We start from the raw sequence: 19,931 nt of genomic DNA on the forward strand, positions 1-19,931 counted from the left end.
TTGTTGCTGTCCCGCTGGAATGTATTCACTTGGACACTGTTACCATTATCCCTTCAGTCAAACTTAAATCTTGGGTACTGTTAGATGAGCGGTAGACGAAAGGCCACGCTGGCCCTGCCTTGTACCCATCAGCGAACACCTCCTGAACGTCTCTCCTGCCTGGTTCTCCTCTGCAGACTGCTTTTCAGTAGCCTGAAAGCAAGGTTGGCACCAAAGCCAACCCAGTGACTCATACAGTGCAGCGATATCTGTAATTCAGAGCTCGTACTCCAGCAGACGATGCCCATAGGCGGAACTCATTTTTGAGACAGAAATCTCATCCTCTTAACAGTGAGGTCAGCCCAGACAGCACACAGAATCAGGAGTTAGAAAGGGAATATGCTTCTGCTGGAGAGGCAACCAATGCAACACCACAAGTAACTTAAGAAAAATATGATCGGAAATTCTAAGAACAAGAAACCGCCTTTCCATCCCATTTTAAAGTGTGGGTTAAGCCACTTTTTCTGAGAAAGTGCATTTATAATCAAAAGCTTTCAGTTAAAACTAAGAACTACAAAAAATAACTACTAAAAAGTGTTACACTTCCCCCATACTATTAGTTTTCTTTTAGAAGTCCTTTCTAGCTGACTAGAATAAGCCTCTTACATGTTTGTCTTCCATCCCCCATCAGAATACAGTAATACATTGTCTTATTGCACACCAAGTCATCATCTCGCTTTCAGAGAAAGTACTCTGGAGAAGCAATAACCAGTGGCAACAGACATCACTAATGACTGAAGAGTTACTTCATGATATATTACAGAGTACTATCTCAAAGAGGATTGTGTTTTTAAAAATAGCTCACCACATGGCTTTGTAACAGTTATTACTACTTTGTCTTCGTGATTAAATTACCTTTCATCCCAATTAAACTAGCTTTCTGCCCCCCAAAGAGAACAGAGCTCTATCGACACTGCATACAGAGCAAAATTTGTGATTTCTTACAACAGTAACTCTAATGAAGTTTTGCTGGCATCATCCCAAAGATAACTCCACAAGAGTCAAAATTAGATCTCTGATCACGCTATATATTTTCCTGTTTGCAATTGCCTGTGTGGCACAGCTTGGGATTTCCACTGTATACTAGACATAGATAAAATATACAGCCATAAGAAAATTCAAAGGCCTTTCATTTGTTCCAGCTCTTTTCCAATTACAGCTGGTGACATCAATAAGACTTACAGGCAGAGCAAAACACTGCAGGGATGACGATAACTAGCCATAAACAGTATGTTCTGTGGCAACCAAAGCCAGACTGACTTAAAAGTCCAGAATATCTTTACCATCCCAGGAGAGCCAATGGGAGTACAGGGTACAGAGTAGGATTCAGCTGGGAAAAAGTCACCTTTCCTGGCAATTCCTCAATATGTGCCATTTTAGCTTAAAACAGCCTAGTAATTTGTCATATACATACACAGTATAGTTCGCTGGCAAGCTTGAAGAAAAGCTGTGGAATATCAAGCAGAAGATGTTATTCAGCTCTGTCCATTACACAGCAAGTCAAAGATCAACGCTACATGACAGAGTCGCATAATGCAAGGCCAATTAGAAAAAACTGTTCAGCATACAATTAGAAAAAACTGTTCAGCATAAAATTCAGTGCTGGGGCAAAAAAAGGCAGAGAGATCTCATTCATGGAGAAGTGTTTCCCATCTCAGTAATTCTGATTCTTGAATAGAGGGAGTCAACAGGCTTGGCTTTAGGTGAGGGAAAGGAAGGATTATTTTGGCCCTACAGCAGTTAAGAATGAGCAAAGCTAAACTATAAGTACAGGCTAAACTTGGGTACCATTGGCTTTCGTAATAATTGTATAAATTCCATTCATTTCCACAAAATAATTTTATTAGATACATGAATACAAAAGATTTACAAATATATTAGTGTTTTCAATGCTGAGTATAGAAAGTAATCTGTATTTAAAGTCACACACACATATTAGTAACTCTGTCTCCAAAATACTGCATAAAAATACTTGGATTACTACTATGAAACTGACCTAGCAGTCTCTTTCTCTCTTTGTCAGAGAGCTTTGAATCTTCATCAATAGCTTTCAATAGAGATAATAGCTCATCTTTTGTGGTCTTCTCTGTATTGGAGCGATACTCTCTTTCATCAAGTTTTTGGCAAAAGGTGTAGCCTAAAAGGAAACAGGAGACATTCAGATAGTTAACACCAGCATCAACCACCCTGGAGATTCTACAGACCCAACCTCCTTTAGAGTCAAATTAGAACTTGTTACAGCAAGCTGCATCATCTCAGTCCCTTCTATTTCTCATCTGGGTGCATGACAAGAATAAGTTCAGTTTAAACTGTTACCTGTTATCTTACTAGGATCTTGGCCTTTCTGCAAAGCCACCAGTTTATTGCTGACCATTTTATGCAGTGTCCCTGGGATCTTGAATAGAAAGAGAAGACAAACAGCAGCTTAGAAAAAGGCAATTCTGCATAAGCATACAAGATAACAAAAACCTGGTCATTTTCTAGCACTTACCTTTAACACATCTTTTTGGTGATCCACAAGGAACAAGATCAGGAGGTCAGTTTTCCCTCTGGATAAGGTTTTATTGTTGATAATAGCTTTAGAGAATGTTCTTTTCACAACCATCCTGTTGTCACTCTAAAGTATAATGTGAAATAATGATCAGAAGAGAATAATTAGTCTCCCCCTTTAAGAAGGGTGCTGCCTTTGTTCTTCTAGAGTCCTTGCTTCTCCTATAGTCACATATTTAAGCTACAAATGGGTTTCTGACCAGTATCTGGGACCTCTAGATTTCAGTAAAGCAACATGCAACATGTTAAGTATTCAAATTTACCTCCTTCTGCAGCTTGAGCTCAGAATTATGGGCTGCAACAGCCATGAAGTACAGTAGTCTTCTGAACTCCTCCCTGACTTGGCTGTCTAGAAGTTTCAAATAGAGTTGAACAGCTTCTAAAGATTGCTCCATCTTCCCATTCACTGGGGAGAGATAAAGGTATCTATTGCCATATTTATTTAAATAAATGTTACAATAAAACACCTAAATTAGCCACTGAAGAGAAGTTAATCTCTCTAAACAGAACTGGTCAAACAAAGCAATTCATTCTCACAAAAATTTCTCACAGGCTGATGAGAGCTGTTTGCATACAAGCTGAGAACAGCCCACACCCAGGCTTTTAGCCTGATATTTAAGAAAGCTCGCTTTCAATTAAGTTCAATTACAGTTTGGCCATCTTGAATGGAATGTGAAATAGTGAAAAAGGAAAATGGTTCTGTTGAAAAATTAATGACCTCTTGTTGTGGAAATAAAGATATTTCCACATAAGTATCTTCCAAATAAAGATATACCAAGAAATGAGGAATATGTCCTAGATAAATGGGCTAGCTTGATAAATTAATTGCAAACTATTCTGTAGAGCTTCACTAAGTTTTAATTGGCCTTACTATGCAGAATACCCGTTTTAGATGTGTGAATTATTTGAATGAAGTAGGTTGTACTAGTATCCTCCCTTTATCATGTAGGGAGGAGGAATGGGATATAAATGCAAAATATTCCTACCAACATGGAACAAGAAGAATAATCAAGGCAGAGGAGGATGAAAAATAAGGAGAACAGGGATGCAGAGATGTTAATTGATGACTAAAACATCAAAAGCTTTCTAAAATACTGTCTGAAATGCACATTTCTATGGACCAGAGGGGAGAGTTGTGAATGGGATATAAAGCATCCACACAGCTTTAACTTTAGATCTTACGGCCTAAGTGTTTAATATTAGACCATATTTATATTTCAATTCCCATGGATATTTAGTTTCTATGGATACCACCTACTACCAAATTATAGAACTCCAGTTTCACAGCCATTCTACACAGAACTGAACACAAACTACAGAACTGCATATAGTCAGGACCAAAATTTCTCTTTATTTCAAAGCACAGTCTTCATGACTAGAAATTAAAGTCAAAATCAACATTTAAGCTTGGCTGCTGTAGTAAATACTGTCAGTACATATCTCACATAAGCTTAGGAATATAGCTTTATTTTACTCACCTAATAGTTCTGCAATTCCTGAATGAATTTCAGATGCATGGCTTAACAGCGGCTCCTTTTTTTGGCCGTAGTATTTACCAATATTTTCAAACAGCAGCAGCTTCCATGTGTCTGCTTTATCTGGTTGATCAGGCAAGTTCCTGCTAATATCTACCACCATATGATCTGGAAGATATTCCAAGCAATCTATTGCTGCTGAGAGCCATTCATCTGTTCTAAAAGACAGAGTGGTTTAACTTTGTAGCATTACTTAGTGATGCCTTTCAGAGTTGGTTGCATTGTTTTTCACAGAAAGTAGACTGGTTTCTCACTGCACGAGAGTACTTAAATACGTGGTACTTAAATACATTAGAAATTGACAGAGAAAAAAGATACTTTTCTTGACACGCTCAGGTAGATCATAGCTGTATACCTCTTTGTTATGCATTTAATCAAGATGTCAAGATGAAGAATTAGTAATGCACACAGGTAAACAGTCACAAGCAGTTAAACTTAAAGTTAGTGATGTCCTCTACTGTTAGACAAGGACATAATTATTGCTAGATAAACAGAAACCTGAATCCTGATCTGATTCAGATTGGTAAAAGTTTTTCAGACTATGTTTTTAACAGTTTCAGGCTCAGTGTTCTTGGCTTTTTTAATATAGTAGGGGAAACTAAACTATTCCCTCACAGGTAATTTCTTAAGGAAAAAAATTCAAGATGATAGCAAAATGCTCTATTCGTCCCTCAACGCAGCAAACAGTTTCCCCTCTGGATACTATCAAATACTATAATTGCATTCCAAAACTCTTCCAGTGTTCAGCACAAATTGTCTCGGGTACTTCTGGTTTACAGCTTAGCAATTGGTATTTACCAATTAACCCAGTCAAGTCTAACAGAGAAAAGTGCCTACTCACGTCCTTTCTGCAGTACTGGAGACTACTAAATTTCTATCCAAAGATAAACCGTGCTTTACATTCCTATGAAAGCAGAAAGTTTTTCAAAATTGCAGAGGTGAGTGATGAATACTTACTGTGAGTCACTGAAAGCCTTGAGAATCTCTCTGTCTAGGTAGTTACTTGTGATGACATATCCAGTTCCCTTCCTTGGTTGTGGAAGCTGAGGTCTGATCTCTTGGTGCTCAAGCAAAGACTCAAGGAGCGGAAGGTCTACAAGCTGCAGCAGACGAGCAATTGTTTGTTCTTGCCATACTTCATTAATAACTGGAAAGGGTGGAATATACAAAGCACACGGAGATTCAGCATGTGCAAAAAGTGAGATTATGAAAAAGACAACTCCCCTTCCTCCCATCAGTCCTAACCTAACAGATTAATTTTACCAAAATAAAGATTTACAGTAGCAGAGAGTGTGGCCCTTATCACTTTAAGTGCATTTTATCACAGCAAAAGGAAGGAATTAGCCATTTGTTTAGTTGACTACAAGTGTCAGAGAACTGCTTTTCTGATAAGTCTGAAGTGCCTTACATTCTTTCTGCTCCAATTTGCAAGCCTTCTTTGTTCTAGATAAGGGATTAAAAAAAGCGCAACAGTGACACTATCCTTATCATAGCTTCCACAATTATGATCTGGCTCGAGTTTTGAGAGTTTCTAGGATGCATTAGCATTTTTAACCAAAGGAAAAAACACATTAGATCATCGTTTAGTCTGAGCGAGAAGACATGAATTGTCAGGAACAGTTTCACACAATACTGAAGGAGCGCAGGATGGTGCAGATACACAGTTAAAAAGCTAGGGAAGAGTTTTAGCTAACAGTAGACTAAGTCAAGCATAGAAGTGGTGCTGGTAATTGAATATTATGAAGAACATTCCTAACTCAAGTCAAACTCTGCACAATTGTGTATTCTTCTCCACAAAATTCAACACTGATTTATTTCAACTAGAGATAATGGGTCCTGCCTGATGAAATAAAAAGGTAAAAAGCAAGCCTGCAATAAATATAATTTGCCTTTGTTATGACATGGTGTTCAAAACAAAATACTAAAAGAGTCAGTTTGACTCCCTCTCCAATCTGACAGGCATAAGCCTTTCCAGTCCTACAGTTATTATCTTCCTTCTCTCACAAACAAATGACGATACATTATTTGGCTTACCTCGAGGGGACAAACTATCCGAGATGTTTACTTGAGGGGCATTTGCAGGCTTTAAACTCAGGTTTTCCCAGAGATCCTCCAAGCTTTCTGGTTTTACAGGAGTAGAGTGAAACAACATGCTCTTCTCATGTCTAAGATTAAGAAACAGTTTTAATACATATTTATATCCATATATACAGATAACCAAACATATCATGTAACACATAGATATGGATAACTGTCCAAGATTAAAAAATGTTTTCTCTATATAAATATTTACACAATCTTCTCCTCCCTCTGCTGCACCCGACACTTTCTCTGTCCAAGTCGCACAGGAGAATGTATGATACCTTAAAGAATTATTTGTGTTCAACAGTTGCACGCAAGCGTATAGTTCCTCTCTTGGAACTTGTCACAGCTGGCATCAGCAAGCTACCTCAATTACCACAGAAAATCTAAGAAGAGGAAAAAGTTAAGGAGGGGAAATTATTTGAAAAAACCCAAACAAAATTCCCCCCTCAAAACCTCCAGAGTTTTAAGACATTATTCCTAATGGTGAAGGGAGGACAAAAATTAAGAACTGTTCTTGAAAAACCTAGAAGGTTATTGCTCCATAGCAACACCATTCCTAAAGTTATGTGACTTGTTCATGACATCAACTAACGGAAGGCTTCAGAAACCTGTCACCCATTTCTGCATGTTAACTGGTTCTTCTCATAACTGCTTTCATATGATATCGAGTAGATAGTGTAACAACTTCAGCCACAAAATTACTATTTCTCCAAGCGTATTTGTTTAACTTCTAGAGCTTCTTTGTTTTAGGGCACTGCAAAATCCTTTTGATGTCCACTATCCTTGCTATGTATGTGACAAGCTGTATGTATCAATAGATCTGTTCCTTTCACTAAATGAAGAAATGTAATCCAATGGGTCTGTGCCCTGCCCAGAAGAAACACACCTTCATTCTACACTAATAGAACATGAATAACCTTGTTTCATGACTGTTTGTCCGACATATTCTAAGTGTTGCTTTAACAGCCTTTGTGATGAATATATTTTTAAATACCGCATTTGATTAAAGTGTTTTTAATGTCTCACGAATTCTCCTCTTTCCAAATAAAGACTTGGGGCAGTTTACTTTAGCACGGAACAAGACCTAGTTGGAAGTGGGGGGAAGGAAGAGGGCGCAGAAGCAGGACCAAGGAACTATCCATTTTTAACCTTTGCTTCTAGAATTTTCTGATCAGCTGGGATGATGCACTGAAGTTCACATTTGCTACTCTCATGAACACATCAATTGCGTAAGGTATTTTCTTTTTAGGTCAATACTATCTGCAATTTTCAAAGGTGCATATTGCTAAAACTATTGCAATAACGACATGAATGTAGTTTCTTGTAAGAATATGCTGGAATACGTTCAGAGGTGAACACTTGACAAAAACTGTTTAAGGGAAGTTATTTGGCAAAGTGTCATTTACATAGCAGTGTGTTCTGTTTTGTGATGGTTTAGTTAGTAACGGGGTTTTCTTTGCCCACTCCTGAAGAGACAGGAAAACAAAACCTCACAATTGCACTTCCCTCTGGTTCTACGATGGCATGCAATAGCATAACAGCATAACAGCCTCCTACCTGGCCTAGGAACAAGCCCACGAAGAAACAGCTGAAAACATTTCAAAAAGCTAAATTCGAAGTGTAGTGAAGCTAAGATAATGAAAGAAGAAAGAAATTTTTACCTGTTTTTTCCTTAAAAACTGGATGGATTACTGGCTTATGCCAGAGCTAGGTGCACAGTAACTAAAGATTGTTCCATTGCATTAGCCTGATGCACCTGAATTCCAGTTGGTTATATTGGTTTAGAGCCCAATAAATCAGTATCTGTAATGCACTTAATTTCTACCCTGCTACCCCCCGCCCCTCCAAGGCAATGTGATAACAGACACAGAAAAGAGTAACTGACTGATTTACTCACTTCAAATTGCCGTTTCCTACCTATATTCCACCCACAAACATCTGTATAGTATCTACTTTTTTCCCTCCAGGTCTTGTACAACAGTTTTCCCTTTGCTCCCCCAGAATACATAACATTTTCCTATCGTGAAAAATTTCTTCTCTTCACATTTCATGTACTAACCTTTGTGGTGTACACTGCTGGTAATCTTTATCAAGTTCCATTTGGTTTGAGACATTTGTGAATCTGTAGAGGCTACTGCTACTGTCTTCAAATACAGACCGTTTGTCTTTTCCAAAGACCCTAGTTGAAACAGCCTCAAATACTTTGTAATCCATCAGCGCTTGACATACACGCACTATTTTAGCACGGGAAATATCAACATCCCCAAAATACTTGTTCTGTAGAAGATGGGCAAAGACAACATCCACTGCATCTGAACCAATAAAACAGTCATGATAGCACTTCAGGTTCTGGCGACGCTTTTTCACTTCCACTTGAGTTTGAAGTGCATTGATAATGCTGCTCCAGACATATGTTGCTCCAAATGGTTTCTGCGCCAAGCTAAAGCCTAAGAACAGAGAAAGCATAAAGATTGAATTCATGCTGCAATTAGAAACAAACTGCCCCCCTTCTGGCTACTAGCTTTCATGAATCTTGCAAGGATTTAAAAATCTTTGAGATTTCCAGTTTGGCTTGGGTTGCTCATGTATTAACATTTTGTTACTTTCTTAACAAGTCTGCCTGCATTGCACCTATGTATCTCTCTCTGGTGGTTGCTCTCATTACATTAGCCTGAAGCTTTGCAACCTGGAGCTTCTAACTTTTTCAGCCTGTCACTTTGACACTCCTTTTGCATGCTCCTCCATCACCTAATAGTTACACTTGCAGAACCTACTCCTAAGCACAGGTTCCCCCAACCAAAAGCTGGCTGCATTAACTCCCCAGTTCCTCTACTAACACTGACGAAACTGTACAGCTGGGCAGGGGAAGAGGGAAGCAGGGACGAAGAGACACATCAGAACCTCATTTCCTACAGGACTGTACATTCACACAAACTACCTAGTATTAGTGCTTAGGACATCACTAACAAGATCAAGAATTCTCTTGAGACACCACCCACTTGACACTCCTCCCACAGAACAGCCTTCTACCACCACAGCTCCAACTGAGATTTAAGTTCTGTGTACTCAATGTCACTTCCTTGAGCCAACCAGTCTTCCCTCCCCCAAAAAAACCACTGAACTATTACTCATTTACCAATCTGATTAAGAATAGCATGCTAACAACTAACTGTTTGACCAGAGGCTAGACTCAGCCTCCACAAGGACTTAAAAATACAGAATACACTTTATAAAGTTTGCAGGTGGCACCTAACTGGGAAGAGTTGCAGCCACCAGAGGGGCTAGAATTAGAATATATGTTTCTCAGTAAATCAGATGAATAATTTATTAAGAGAGAAAGCACAGGAAGAGGAGAGAAATCAAAAGTTGAAGGACAAAATATGGAATGAGGGGTTGGCAGCACTCCTACAGAAAGCCATCTGGGGTTATGACAGACTTCAAACCAAATGAATTAACAGTCTGATGCAGTGTTTAAAAAAAAACAACATGCAACTCATTCTGGAACATATTACCATGAACATTTTCCACAGAGATGCAGGAGGTATTTTTTCTGTTCTGTTTAGTCTGAAGTGGCTTTAGTTAAAGAATTGCATTCCAATTTTGGGCACCAGAGTTTCCAGCTGATTTCCATCTACCAGAGAGCCCAGAAATTAGCAAGTTGGCAGAGGAGGGGGGGAAGTTAGGGGGACAGTAAAGATGGGGGGGGGAGGGAAGGAAAAGAAAAGAAAAAAGCAGGGAACACAATTGCATTTGAACGCATCAACACTGTTATAAAGGACAGCAACAGCTATCTTCAGAGCCATTATCAAATAGACACCTGCTTTCTGAAAAGATTCATGTCAAGAAAAAAAAAGCTTTTTAATACAAGGCATTGAACCAGACTGGGTAGAAACCTTCCAGAACCTCCAGTTTCCAAAGCTTTAAAAGTACAGGACAGACACAGCATGCACTTGCTGATACTTTAACCTGATGACACCTTCAGGTAGGCAGAACAAACAGAATACAGAATTTCCTTTCAGCCCTATGTTTTAATAGCTGACTAGCCTGTTTGGAAGGGAAAAAAACCCAAACCCAACACCACCAAACATACATCAACTCTGGTTTCCGTTGCTAAAATAAATATCAACACATACTACCTGCAACAATTCTACTATTAACCACTGCTTTAACACCTCTTCCTTCCACACGCACTCCCCAAAATCTTCCAGGGGGAAGTGGTATTAAGTGTGGCATTGAGTATTAACGTTACAAGGTTTTACAAAGTTAAGGTGCTCGAAGTGGGGGAAGAAAGCAGAAATTGTTCTCAACAAGCAACCTTTAGCCCTCTACGTTGCACTAACGAGCCACCTGCTTTTTAACTTGCTTCCAGGACAGAAGCAGCTGCTCGGGTCTCCCTGTTACTCACCGCCGGCCGCAGCCCCGTGGGCCCTTGACAGACACCGCGTTCGCGCCACCGCCGCAGCCGCAAGCCCCCTCGCGCGAGCCGCGGGGCTGCCGCACGCTTGGGAAGCGGCGCCGCCGCGGCGGCGGCCGAGCTCGGTGAGGGGCGGCGGCGAGGCAGGCGCGAAGCCCGGACGGGGCCTCCCGGGCGGAAACGCCTCCGTCCACCGGCGGCGGAGAGCGGCCAACTTTTGAACCTCTGTGGAGCGGGGAAAGGCGCCGGCACCGAGCTCCAGGCGGGCAGCGGTCAGGCGCAGGGCGGGACGGCTCCGACCCCCCGAGCCCGCGGCGGGGCGGACCCACCTCACCTCCCCTCCCCAGCTGTCCCCACCGCGCCCGGGCTGAGGGCACCCTGCCCGAGGGGGCGCCGCAGCCCGCTCCCCGCTCCAGCCCCACTCAGCCGCCGTCCCGCTCCCTGCCCCGTACCCGGCGGCCTGGCGGCGGGGCTGCAGACAGCGCTGAGGCTCAAAGCTGCCGCCTTCTCCCGCACCGTGGCCATGGCCGGCGAGGGCTCCGCGCACTGCCGCGCCGCGCGCCGCCGGCGGGGAGAGGTAGCCCGCCAAGGGGCGGGGCCGCCGCGCCCGCGCCCACCCCCATTGGTCATGCCCGGCCCCGGGGGCGGGGCGCGCCCGGCGGCGGCGGTTGAACGGCTGCTCGCGTGCTGCCGGGCTGCTGCGGGCCTGCCGCGAGCGCCTCAGAGCAGCCGGCCGCGGAGATGGCGGCGCGGGGGGCGCCGAGATGAAGTTCAGCCGCGCCGCCCTTCTTCTAAGGGCCTGCGATGGCAGGAGGAGCAGCGAAAGCCCGTCCAGACACCCCGCCCCAGAGCTGGGTCCAGGCCCATCCGCCAACCGGGCGCAGCCTGACCCGCGGCCGGGCAGATTTGCAAGATTTCGTTGCTGTGAACGTGAACACCAGCAAGAGCCATAAACAGTGTCTCGGAGAGGGGAGAAAATGCAGCAAAGAAAATGCAGCTAGGTTTACCAGCATTATGACTCTGGTGCGAGAGGGTAGTGCTGCTCTCAGCTGGATAACAGCACTGTCTGCACCGAACACCAGAGCTGTAAAATCCCTGATGCTTTCCACAGCAATACAAATGCTACCCTGCATTCTTAGCAATAGGATACATAACCTTGTTGTTAGAGCACAGAATGCAAATTTTTCCCTCTATTTACTGTGTAATTTAAAAAAATCAAATTGGTCAGCTCTATTTCTTTAAGTTAACCCGAGAATAGGCCTTGTATGTGACCATGGATGAACAATTAAAGTGTTCTTGCCTGTTACCAGGACACATCTTGAACAATCACGTATGGTCAAGATTTCCCTCTGATGTCTTACATGAGCTGTTTATTATAACAGCAGGCATTTTTTATTGGAATGAAATAATAAATTCACTTTCAGGGTAATAAAAGTTTTTTCTACTGTCTGCAGGAAACTGCTGAGAGATCCAACATAATTTTCTACTAAGTATTCAGTAGTTGATGATTCTTACTCACTGTAAGTGTATTAGAACAACATAAAATTCAATAGTATTTTTGGATTGATCTCAATGGGAGCAGACACAAAGCCAAACTGATCTCCACGATACGCAAACTCAAAAGTATATAATGCACACTAAAGACCAAATAATATAGATATTACAAGTGATACAAAAATTAAATTTGAGTTCTCGGATTATTGAACTGGTAGTATTGAACCATTGATGGTGGTTTTGCAAAACAAAATCCCCTGTGAAACTTCAGCCTGTTCTATGAGTTCTGTGCAAGCAGGTATAAAACGCAGGACATCTGCTATCCACTGAAGCTCAAGTCAGCCTTCTTTTATCCTTATTTGTCACACTTAAAGGTAGGGCACTGCAAGTTTGTTCATTGTATACAAATGAATAAACAATAGACTTCATTTTAAGCCGTGAAAAATTGGATACAGGGAACTAGACACCACAAACTTAAGGCAAACAAACATTTCTTCATGTTTCACTGACAAAGCAGTGAATAATGGAGTTCTAAGAGTGGAAGTTCTTGTTAAGTTTTTTCAGATAAAGAAGTCTTAAGTCCCTGGGCTTAATCCCAGAGAAAAAGGAATCTATTCAAACTGCAGCAAAAAGCTATCCTTTGAAAATGAAAGTTCATATTGTTTTTCAACAATAGGAAGTGACAAACAGAGAGTTCTTTCTTGGGGGAAGAGGGGAAGATGTTAAAAAAAAAATAGTTCTGACTCACAGGTGTCTGTTTTGACAGTTGCCGTTAAGAACCTAATAAAAAAATATATAATGCATGGGTCAATGGGGATTTCCATGATACATTATTTTATTATTCCCTACTTTTGTAAGTTTGATGCTAGACTTTTTCAATGCATTGCCAAAATATATTAACTGCAAAACAGTAAATGCCCGAGTTAATTTTGATTTTTAAAAATAATTTATTTTTGTACAGCTGTTGAAATAAAGTGATGCAGTCAATCATTCTGCAATGGTTCACCACAATCTTGAGAGAATTTAGAATTACAAACATTTTCAAATAGGAGGTGTACCAATCAGTCAACAGGAACATTACACCTTACATCAGAGGACAATTCGTCAAAATACTGCTTGCAGGGAACAGAGTGAACCACGGATAACGCACTGTGAGCTGCTAATCTAGAAGGTTGTAAGATTTTTATCCTTGTATTTTATTACTAGGTGATCAGCAGTCTACCCTGGATTTCTGCCCCTACCTCCGTGTTTCCCCACAGCGACCACAACCATAACACACCAGTTTGTCCATGGGCAGATGGCAGCTATTGGCTGGTCAGCCAGCTGTTGTCAAACAGTATCTGGTATCAAAGAATGTTAAAAAATGCTATACATCTTTTAATGTTTCTTACAATAACATTATTACAAAATGCTTTCCTAAAGCACAGATATATTTTTATGTAATTATTGATATATACATAATTAATTCATTTAAACTTTATACAGTCATTTAAAAGAATGCAATCTCGTGCAGCCAGTACGGTCATTCTTAGTCGGTGTAATTCCTTAGACTGTGGTGGAAAGATCTCAGGATGAGAGTGCCACATGCTGTATATGGCTTCACCTTCCACAGTGGTTTCCCCAAATTAACCTCCATAAAGTTGAACACAGGATGCACAAAAGAATGCCAGTTACAAAGACATAATTAACATAATTCATTCATCAAATCACTTAGGACCAACTTAGTGGCATTCCTACATGCACATGGAACAGTAACCTTGCTCCAAAAGCAGTTCCACTGAAACATAGAGGACTACATACAGAGACAGATGCTACTGTAGTTAAATATATCAAAACCTGGTCTGAAGGCTGTAAGTCTGCAAGGGAGATTATAAACAGCACCAGTGAAGGAAGTTTGATGATACCAGAAGCTTTACTGTTGGCTCTCTATCTAATAATGTTATCTGAAGTTGCACAGAACAACAATTTTGTGATCTAGTTATGGTTATTTTTAACAAATTATGCAGCTGAGTCCTAATTTGTACAGTTGTGTCAAATTCTTTGAAACTGTTACAAAGAACTTTTATAGTGAGGAACAGCAAAAGAAAAATCTATTTTGATTTATTTCCAGGTCATCTAGAAATGCTCCTACCAACCACAACAGGATCGAGAGAGCAGCCTACGTTTTGAAGAATTTACAAACTTAAGTTTTCAAGAATTTCTGCTGAGTCTCATGTTAAGAACTGTAGGGTTTAATTAGAAGCATACAGCAGAAACAGTATTCAAATTCAACAGCCACAATTTCAGGCACGTCTGCTGCTCAGGATCTGATTAGCTTACTCATGTCAATTAAGTGTTTGCTTGAGGATAAAGATGATGATAAAGGCTAAAGAGCCACATTCAGCTCTTCTCTGATTATGGGGAAAGAGAAGGCAAAATGGAAACTTGCATCATCACAAAGTGAGAAACTGATGAATACCTTTATGTAAAGTGCTGTCTAGCTTCTTCCATAATGAACTTGGAAGCTGGACAGCCAACCAGTATTTGGATGTGAGAGCACCTGTAATTTCCAGGTATTCCGGGCACAAGTGGAGGAGATATAATTGAACACAAGACTTCACAAAGTAAAAAATGACTGTGTGATTAAGTCTTTCCATGTCATTATCGAAAAGACAAAAGTTGGAGGATGTGTGGCCTAAAAAAGATGGAAGCATATTAATAGAAAATATGGGGTGCTGTTGTTTTATCTACGGCAGACCAATGCTTGGTTAAGTGATTGGAAAATGTTATGTATTCTTGAAAGAAACAAAGGAAAAGGCTGTTTCGATTTCAGAATTTTTAGAAAAACTGAAAGTACCCTGAACCTGGAAAATAAAATGTTCCAAACCCAAGAAATGTTCAATGTCCCAATTATTATTCACATTTTAAGTGCCAAAAAATAGGAAAAAAATATTGATTTGTCACTGAAAATTGACTATGAAATAAAGAGGCATTCTTGCAGAAGAATACTATCCAATTTCTTATTTTCAAAAGAATTTAGATCCCACTTTTCTGAAGGATTAACATAGACTCTGCATTTCAAATGCTAATCTTAAATCTCCTAAACACATCAGACTATAGAAGGCTCACTCTCTTATACCAAACCTTTTTCTTTAGATTTCAAATGTCTTCCCATAACAATATACGCTTTAAAGATTAAGTGTATGTCAACACAGCTTAAATTTATATATACATACAATTTTATTGCCATAATTGCAAGGATCTATTGCACCCAATCTTTATGGCTGTTTCTGAAAAAGCGTAGCAATTAATAATTACCATAAAAATTAGAAAAATATTCCAGTTATTTAGAACAGTTACTCTTTTGTTTTTTCCCCACTTCAATATCAACAATGCCTGCATTCACTGCAGTGCTGAAGTTGGTGAAAGGAGAACATTTTAAACAGTAACCCTTAAAATGTTGCTCCATTCCATTCACAAATGATGAGACAAATGGAATTTTGACATATGGTTCACTGTCACATAACGATACTCATGTCAGGGAAAATAAACAGCTTCAGTTACAGAAATTACTATTTTTTAAGTCACAGTTATCATAACATTATCAAATCCCCTCTATTTCATTGCATGAAGATACAAAGTCCAGTACATGGTTTTTTAGTACTGAAACTGTCCTATAAAAATCAGAAAACTTTCTCTTCCACCTTTTTTAATCTTAAATTTAAGAAAATGAATAGCTATTCATATAATATTGGATTGCAAAACGCTATTTGATATGCTAGACAGATACGAAGGAAGCTGAAAGAACTCCCGCGGTGAATCTGCTGTATTACTAAGTAACATGTTCTGCTGTTTGTACTAAAGAGCACGAGAGGTTTGCTTGGGGCTGGACTCCGTGGGTCAGAGAGGACTGACACTTTCCCTTACAGTGCAGAGCAGGTTATTCACAAATTCACTCTGCTTAGCCCCAACTTCCCACCTATATTTGAATTAAAAAAAGATCATTTAGTAGTAGGTTCTGTGGGATACAGTGATGCCATCTTGCAACATTCAACCCATGATGCCAACCACATCTGTCCCACCACGAAGAGGCTACTTGCAGGTGCACTCCTGCTTGGGCAAGGGTACGATTTAATCCCAAAGCCCAAACTTCAGTATTTTATACTGACGTGAAATCTGTAAGGATTCCACCCTTGCATTTTTGAAGAGACTGGAACAATAAACAAGTTCCCAGGACAGAAGCTTCTGGATGACTGACTGAATCAACAAAGGGCGCATTGTTAAGGAGCGCAATCCTTCCATTCCTGGGCTGGAATACCAATGTGACTGTGGGACCAAGTCAAGCAGGGCAATGGCAAATGAAGGGCAGGGAGGCAACACGCTGAGCCTGCGCTGGTGCACACTGACCTCCGGTGGAACACGCTGCACTCCGAGTAAGAATCCATGCGCAGGGGCTGGAAAGGGAGCGAGTCAGTGCCAGGATTACTTGAGATGGCTTACTGTAAGGAAGTGTACAGGGGGCAAAGACTATTAGCGATGTCACCAAAAACACAGGGACAAGCCTCAGCTTCTCAATCTTAATAAGTACTAAGGAATGTTGTCTTAAATGGATTTTTCAACTTTTCCTCTTGTGAAAGTTTTCTGGGACTTTCAAGAATGATTATATATTACAACCAGAGATTGATTACAGCACGCCTAAATATGCGCAGGATGGCATGGTCCTAGCAATGCTCTTTGGATAAAGACTCCTCACAGAACAGTAAAGACTGTCATCTACACACCAGAAACCTGTTCAACCCGAATGAGCAAGTACAGTCAGACACAAATAACTGAAATGCCAGAAATTACCAACTGCCCAGCTGGGAGTTACCATTTCTCAGGGGAGCTGCAGTAGCTGACTGAATGTGAACTCCTGTATATGGCAACACAAAACCGAATACACTAACTTATGTTACTACTGAAAGTGGCTTTAGGTAAGTTCACAAAGGAGTAGGGGAGCAGCTCTCACCGGTTTATACAATTGTGGAGAGCCTGCGGAGGTCCAACTGAATGAGCAGTGATTTCCAGCTGAAGCATGGTGAGGTAGTAACTTAAACTGATCTACCAGGGACAAGTTTCATGTCCCTACTCCCAAAGTAAGCAGCCACTAGTGGCACCAGCTTAATGGGACAGAAGGGGCTGATAGATAAAGGGGGAAAAAGTGAGAACTCTAAATGGATTTGCCAAGCATAACTGAATTCCTGATTTTGACCATTTGTTTTGACTTCTTTAGAAAACAGCTACATACCAATTATATTTACATTGAATGCAAGGCTTGTGTTCTAGAGCAGAGGATCAGGCTTATTGTTTATGTATGCTACAAGCAGGAATCTATAATTCACCTTTTATATTACTGTACAATGTGCTGGGGCCACCAAACTCAATTGTGCCATGTTTTGCCAGGCCCACAGTTTAGGATGGGAAAATGGCCCTGGAAGCATTCTGCAGAGAGCCTTGCTACCCCACTGAAACTCAAAGAGAACTTGCAGAGATGATGTCAAAAAGAAAGTAAAAAAAAAACAATCCCTGGCCAAGGACTTCTTATTACCTTTTTTTTTTTTTTTAAAAACCAGCTGGTTCCAGAATTGCAACACTTGGATTCTCACAGAACACACAAGCTTTCTCTTCAACTCCTTTAGTGCAAAGTCCATTGACTGTGGTCAAACTACCTCTCTGGCTGTTTAAACAAAGTTGCTGGACCTTGCACTGAAGCAAATAAAAAGCATTCACTTACTCTCTTCTGTTACCAAAGCTGTAGGGATAGTAATTTCTACGTGCTGACCAACCACAAAAATCTGGGAGGTTTCAGAAACCACGAAAGCTGTTTTACTTAGAGAACAGATCTAAATCCTTATTCTCCCGGAGCTCTGAATGAGTTACTAATTTGACCTAAACACTGATGCTTCAGCTTTTATTCAATTATCACACCATTTACCTTCTGTTGCCGCAGAAAAATATGTGATACATAAATAATGCACAGACAAATCACACGAGCAGCCACCACAGTTAGAAAGGAGAGGATGACGCCAAACAAAGTAGTTTTACTTGCTATTACAAGTCCCTGGAAGTCTTAAAAGGCTACAGCATGTACTCCCAATTATATAGTTTAAGATTTCAAGTAACATACGTAGAATAAAGAGAGACTTAATTTAATCATAATTTGAATCAAAAACACCATGAAAAAAATAACCACAGCATTTTAAATCGAATTTTTAAGGCTAAGCATAGTAGCTGGAGCCAAGAGTGGCCGCTTCCATCTATAACCTTTATCATATGCACAGGATCAGATACACAATTCAAATTCTCCTGTGTGTGTAAACATCCCAGTGTGTCTAAAAGAAGATAAATACTCCAATTTTGAAGCTGTTACACAACCTATATGATTAACAGTTAACTCCTCAGCATGTTCCATTAGGACTCAGTTACATATTTTAAAGTTAATATATTAACTGTATACTAGATGGAAATTTTACAGTTTAGTTTACTGCTAGCATCATTACTCACCCATTTTCATGTTACTCCTGTTCTCACTAATGTGTACTTGAATGCCCCTCTTCTAATGGCTATTTCAGTATATGCATATACACACATTCGTCTACATCAAGGTAGAAGACCTGAGTGGATTGATTAAAATATTAGCAACTTACTTCCAAATAAATTCCCTTAGTTATGTCAAAGTCCCAATTTGCACAGGGCTGCAGCATTTTTTTGTTTTTATTTGGAATGATCACAATTCAAACTCTCTACACACAGAGAGAAATCCATTCATGCTATGACACAGTCCAAAAATAAGGGTTTTTTTTAACCCTTCACATGGACATCTGAAAAAAGGTAAGTGCCAAACTTTTGAAGATACACACGCATTTGCAAAAATAAAATAAAAATTCTTGTCTCAGACGATTGCAATACAAATACTTCTTAAAAGGGCTTTTGCTCTCATAGTTGTTGGAACATTGACAATACAGGACAACCCATGTAGGAACCATGGTCCGTTAATATACACGCTCAAAAATGGATTATAGTAGGAGGCAATGAAAAACCACTGCTTCTATGCAGAGATACGCTGGCATCCATGCTTTTCAGAATTGAAGAAAACCCTTTTTGATAGCAAAACAAAAGGCAGAATTAGAATTAGACTCAATTAGTCTTATAAAGCCATTGTGTGGGGCAAAATGCTAATAGCCCTCTGGTGGGACTCTCTGCTAGGAACGTCCACCTGCCACCAGGTCACGTTGCTGGCTTGTCATTGCTTTTCAGTCATATATACATTGCAGCATGCCTAATTGAAGCTATTTCCTAACTAGGACCACTCCCAACTCCTACACCCTCTGCTTCTCAACTACCTCCAAGAAGCTCCCCTAGCCTCACCCTTTCCAAATTCTTCTTTTCCCATGTCCTCCTACATATGACCCACATTTCTTCTAACTTCCCACCCCTCTTCTCCCTCAGGTTCCTCCTATATGAACCATCATATACATATGAACCTGCCCACCTTATTCTGAGTCTGTTTTTCCTAAAAGGAAGGGCCTTAACTGCTCCTTCAGTCCTGCTTATGGGCACTGCTGTTATTGCTACTTCCCTCTACTCTTTGTCTGTCAGGTAGCTAAAAAAACCCAACAAAAAACAACCAAAACTAAATACACACGCACAAAAGAAATAGCCCAGTGGAACTTTTAAAAGCAGAAACCTAAGACATACCCAGGACAAATGAGATAAACTTTTGCAGGGCTGTACTTTCTGTTTGCCGTTTTCCCTGACTCACCTTTTATTTTTCTCCTTTATAAATAGCTTGTTCT

At 40.4% G+C, this 19,931-nt stretch overlaps 1 protein-coding gene and 1 long non-coding RNA gene across 2 annotated transcripts; both read right to left on the reverse strand.

Moving 5' to 3' along the window:
- Positions 1–1,863: 1,863 nt before the first annotated feature.
- On the reverse strand, positions 1,864–11,178 carry DEPDC7 (DEP domain containing 7). The gene is made up of 9 exons (XM_075162784.1): positions 11,076–11,178; positions 8,269–8,656; positions 6,159–6,289; positions 5,082–5,271; positions 4,068–4,282; positions 2,853–2,995; positions 2,531–2,656; positions 2,356–2,434; positions 1,864–2,176 (listed from the first exon to the last, which is right to left on the reverse strand). Exons 1-9 carry the CDS (start codon positions 11,146–11,148, stop codon positions 1,962–1,964), a joined length of 1,560 nt encoding a protein of 519 aa, XP_075018885.1. The 5' UTR covers positions 11,149–11,178; the 3' UTR covers positions 1,864–1,961.
- A 1,872-nt stretch (positions 11,179–13,050) lies between these two features.
- Positions 13,051–19,883, reverse strand: LOC142088180 (uncharacterized). The gene is made up of 4 exons (XR_012675754.1): positions 19,628–19,883; positions 18,640–18,749; positions 16,504–16,595; positions 13,051–14,656 (listed from the first exon to the last, which is right to left on the reverse strand). It is a non-coding gene; the product is annotated as an uncharacterized LOC142088180 (long non-coding RNA).
- Positions 19,884–19,931: the final 48 nt, after the last annotated feature.

This window comes from Calonectris borealis, chromosome 14, assembly GCF_964195595.1.
Source record: "Calonectris borealis chromosome 14, bCalBor7.hap1.2, whole genome shotgun sequence".
Classification (NCBI taxonomy): domain Eukaryota; kingdom Metazoa; phylum Chordata; class Aves; order Procellariiformes; family Procellariidae; genus Calonectris; species Calonectris borealis.

Bases quoted from the DNA above. Each gene is read 5' to 3' on its own strand.
- DEPDC7 (XM_075162784.1), bottom strand. From the start codon at position 11,148: ATGGCCACGGTGCGGGAGAAGGCGGCAGCTTTGAGCCTCAGCGCTGTC. The intron at 5,272-6,158 runs GTAAGCCAAATA...CACCCTTTCCAG, and splicing joins GGATAGTTTGTCCCCTCGAG to TTATTAATGAAGTATGGCAA. The intron at 2,435-2,530 runs GTAAGTGCTAGA...TTTCTATTCAAG, and splicing joins ACCAAAAAGATGTGTTAAAG to ATCCCAGGGACACTGCATAA.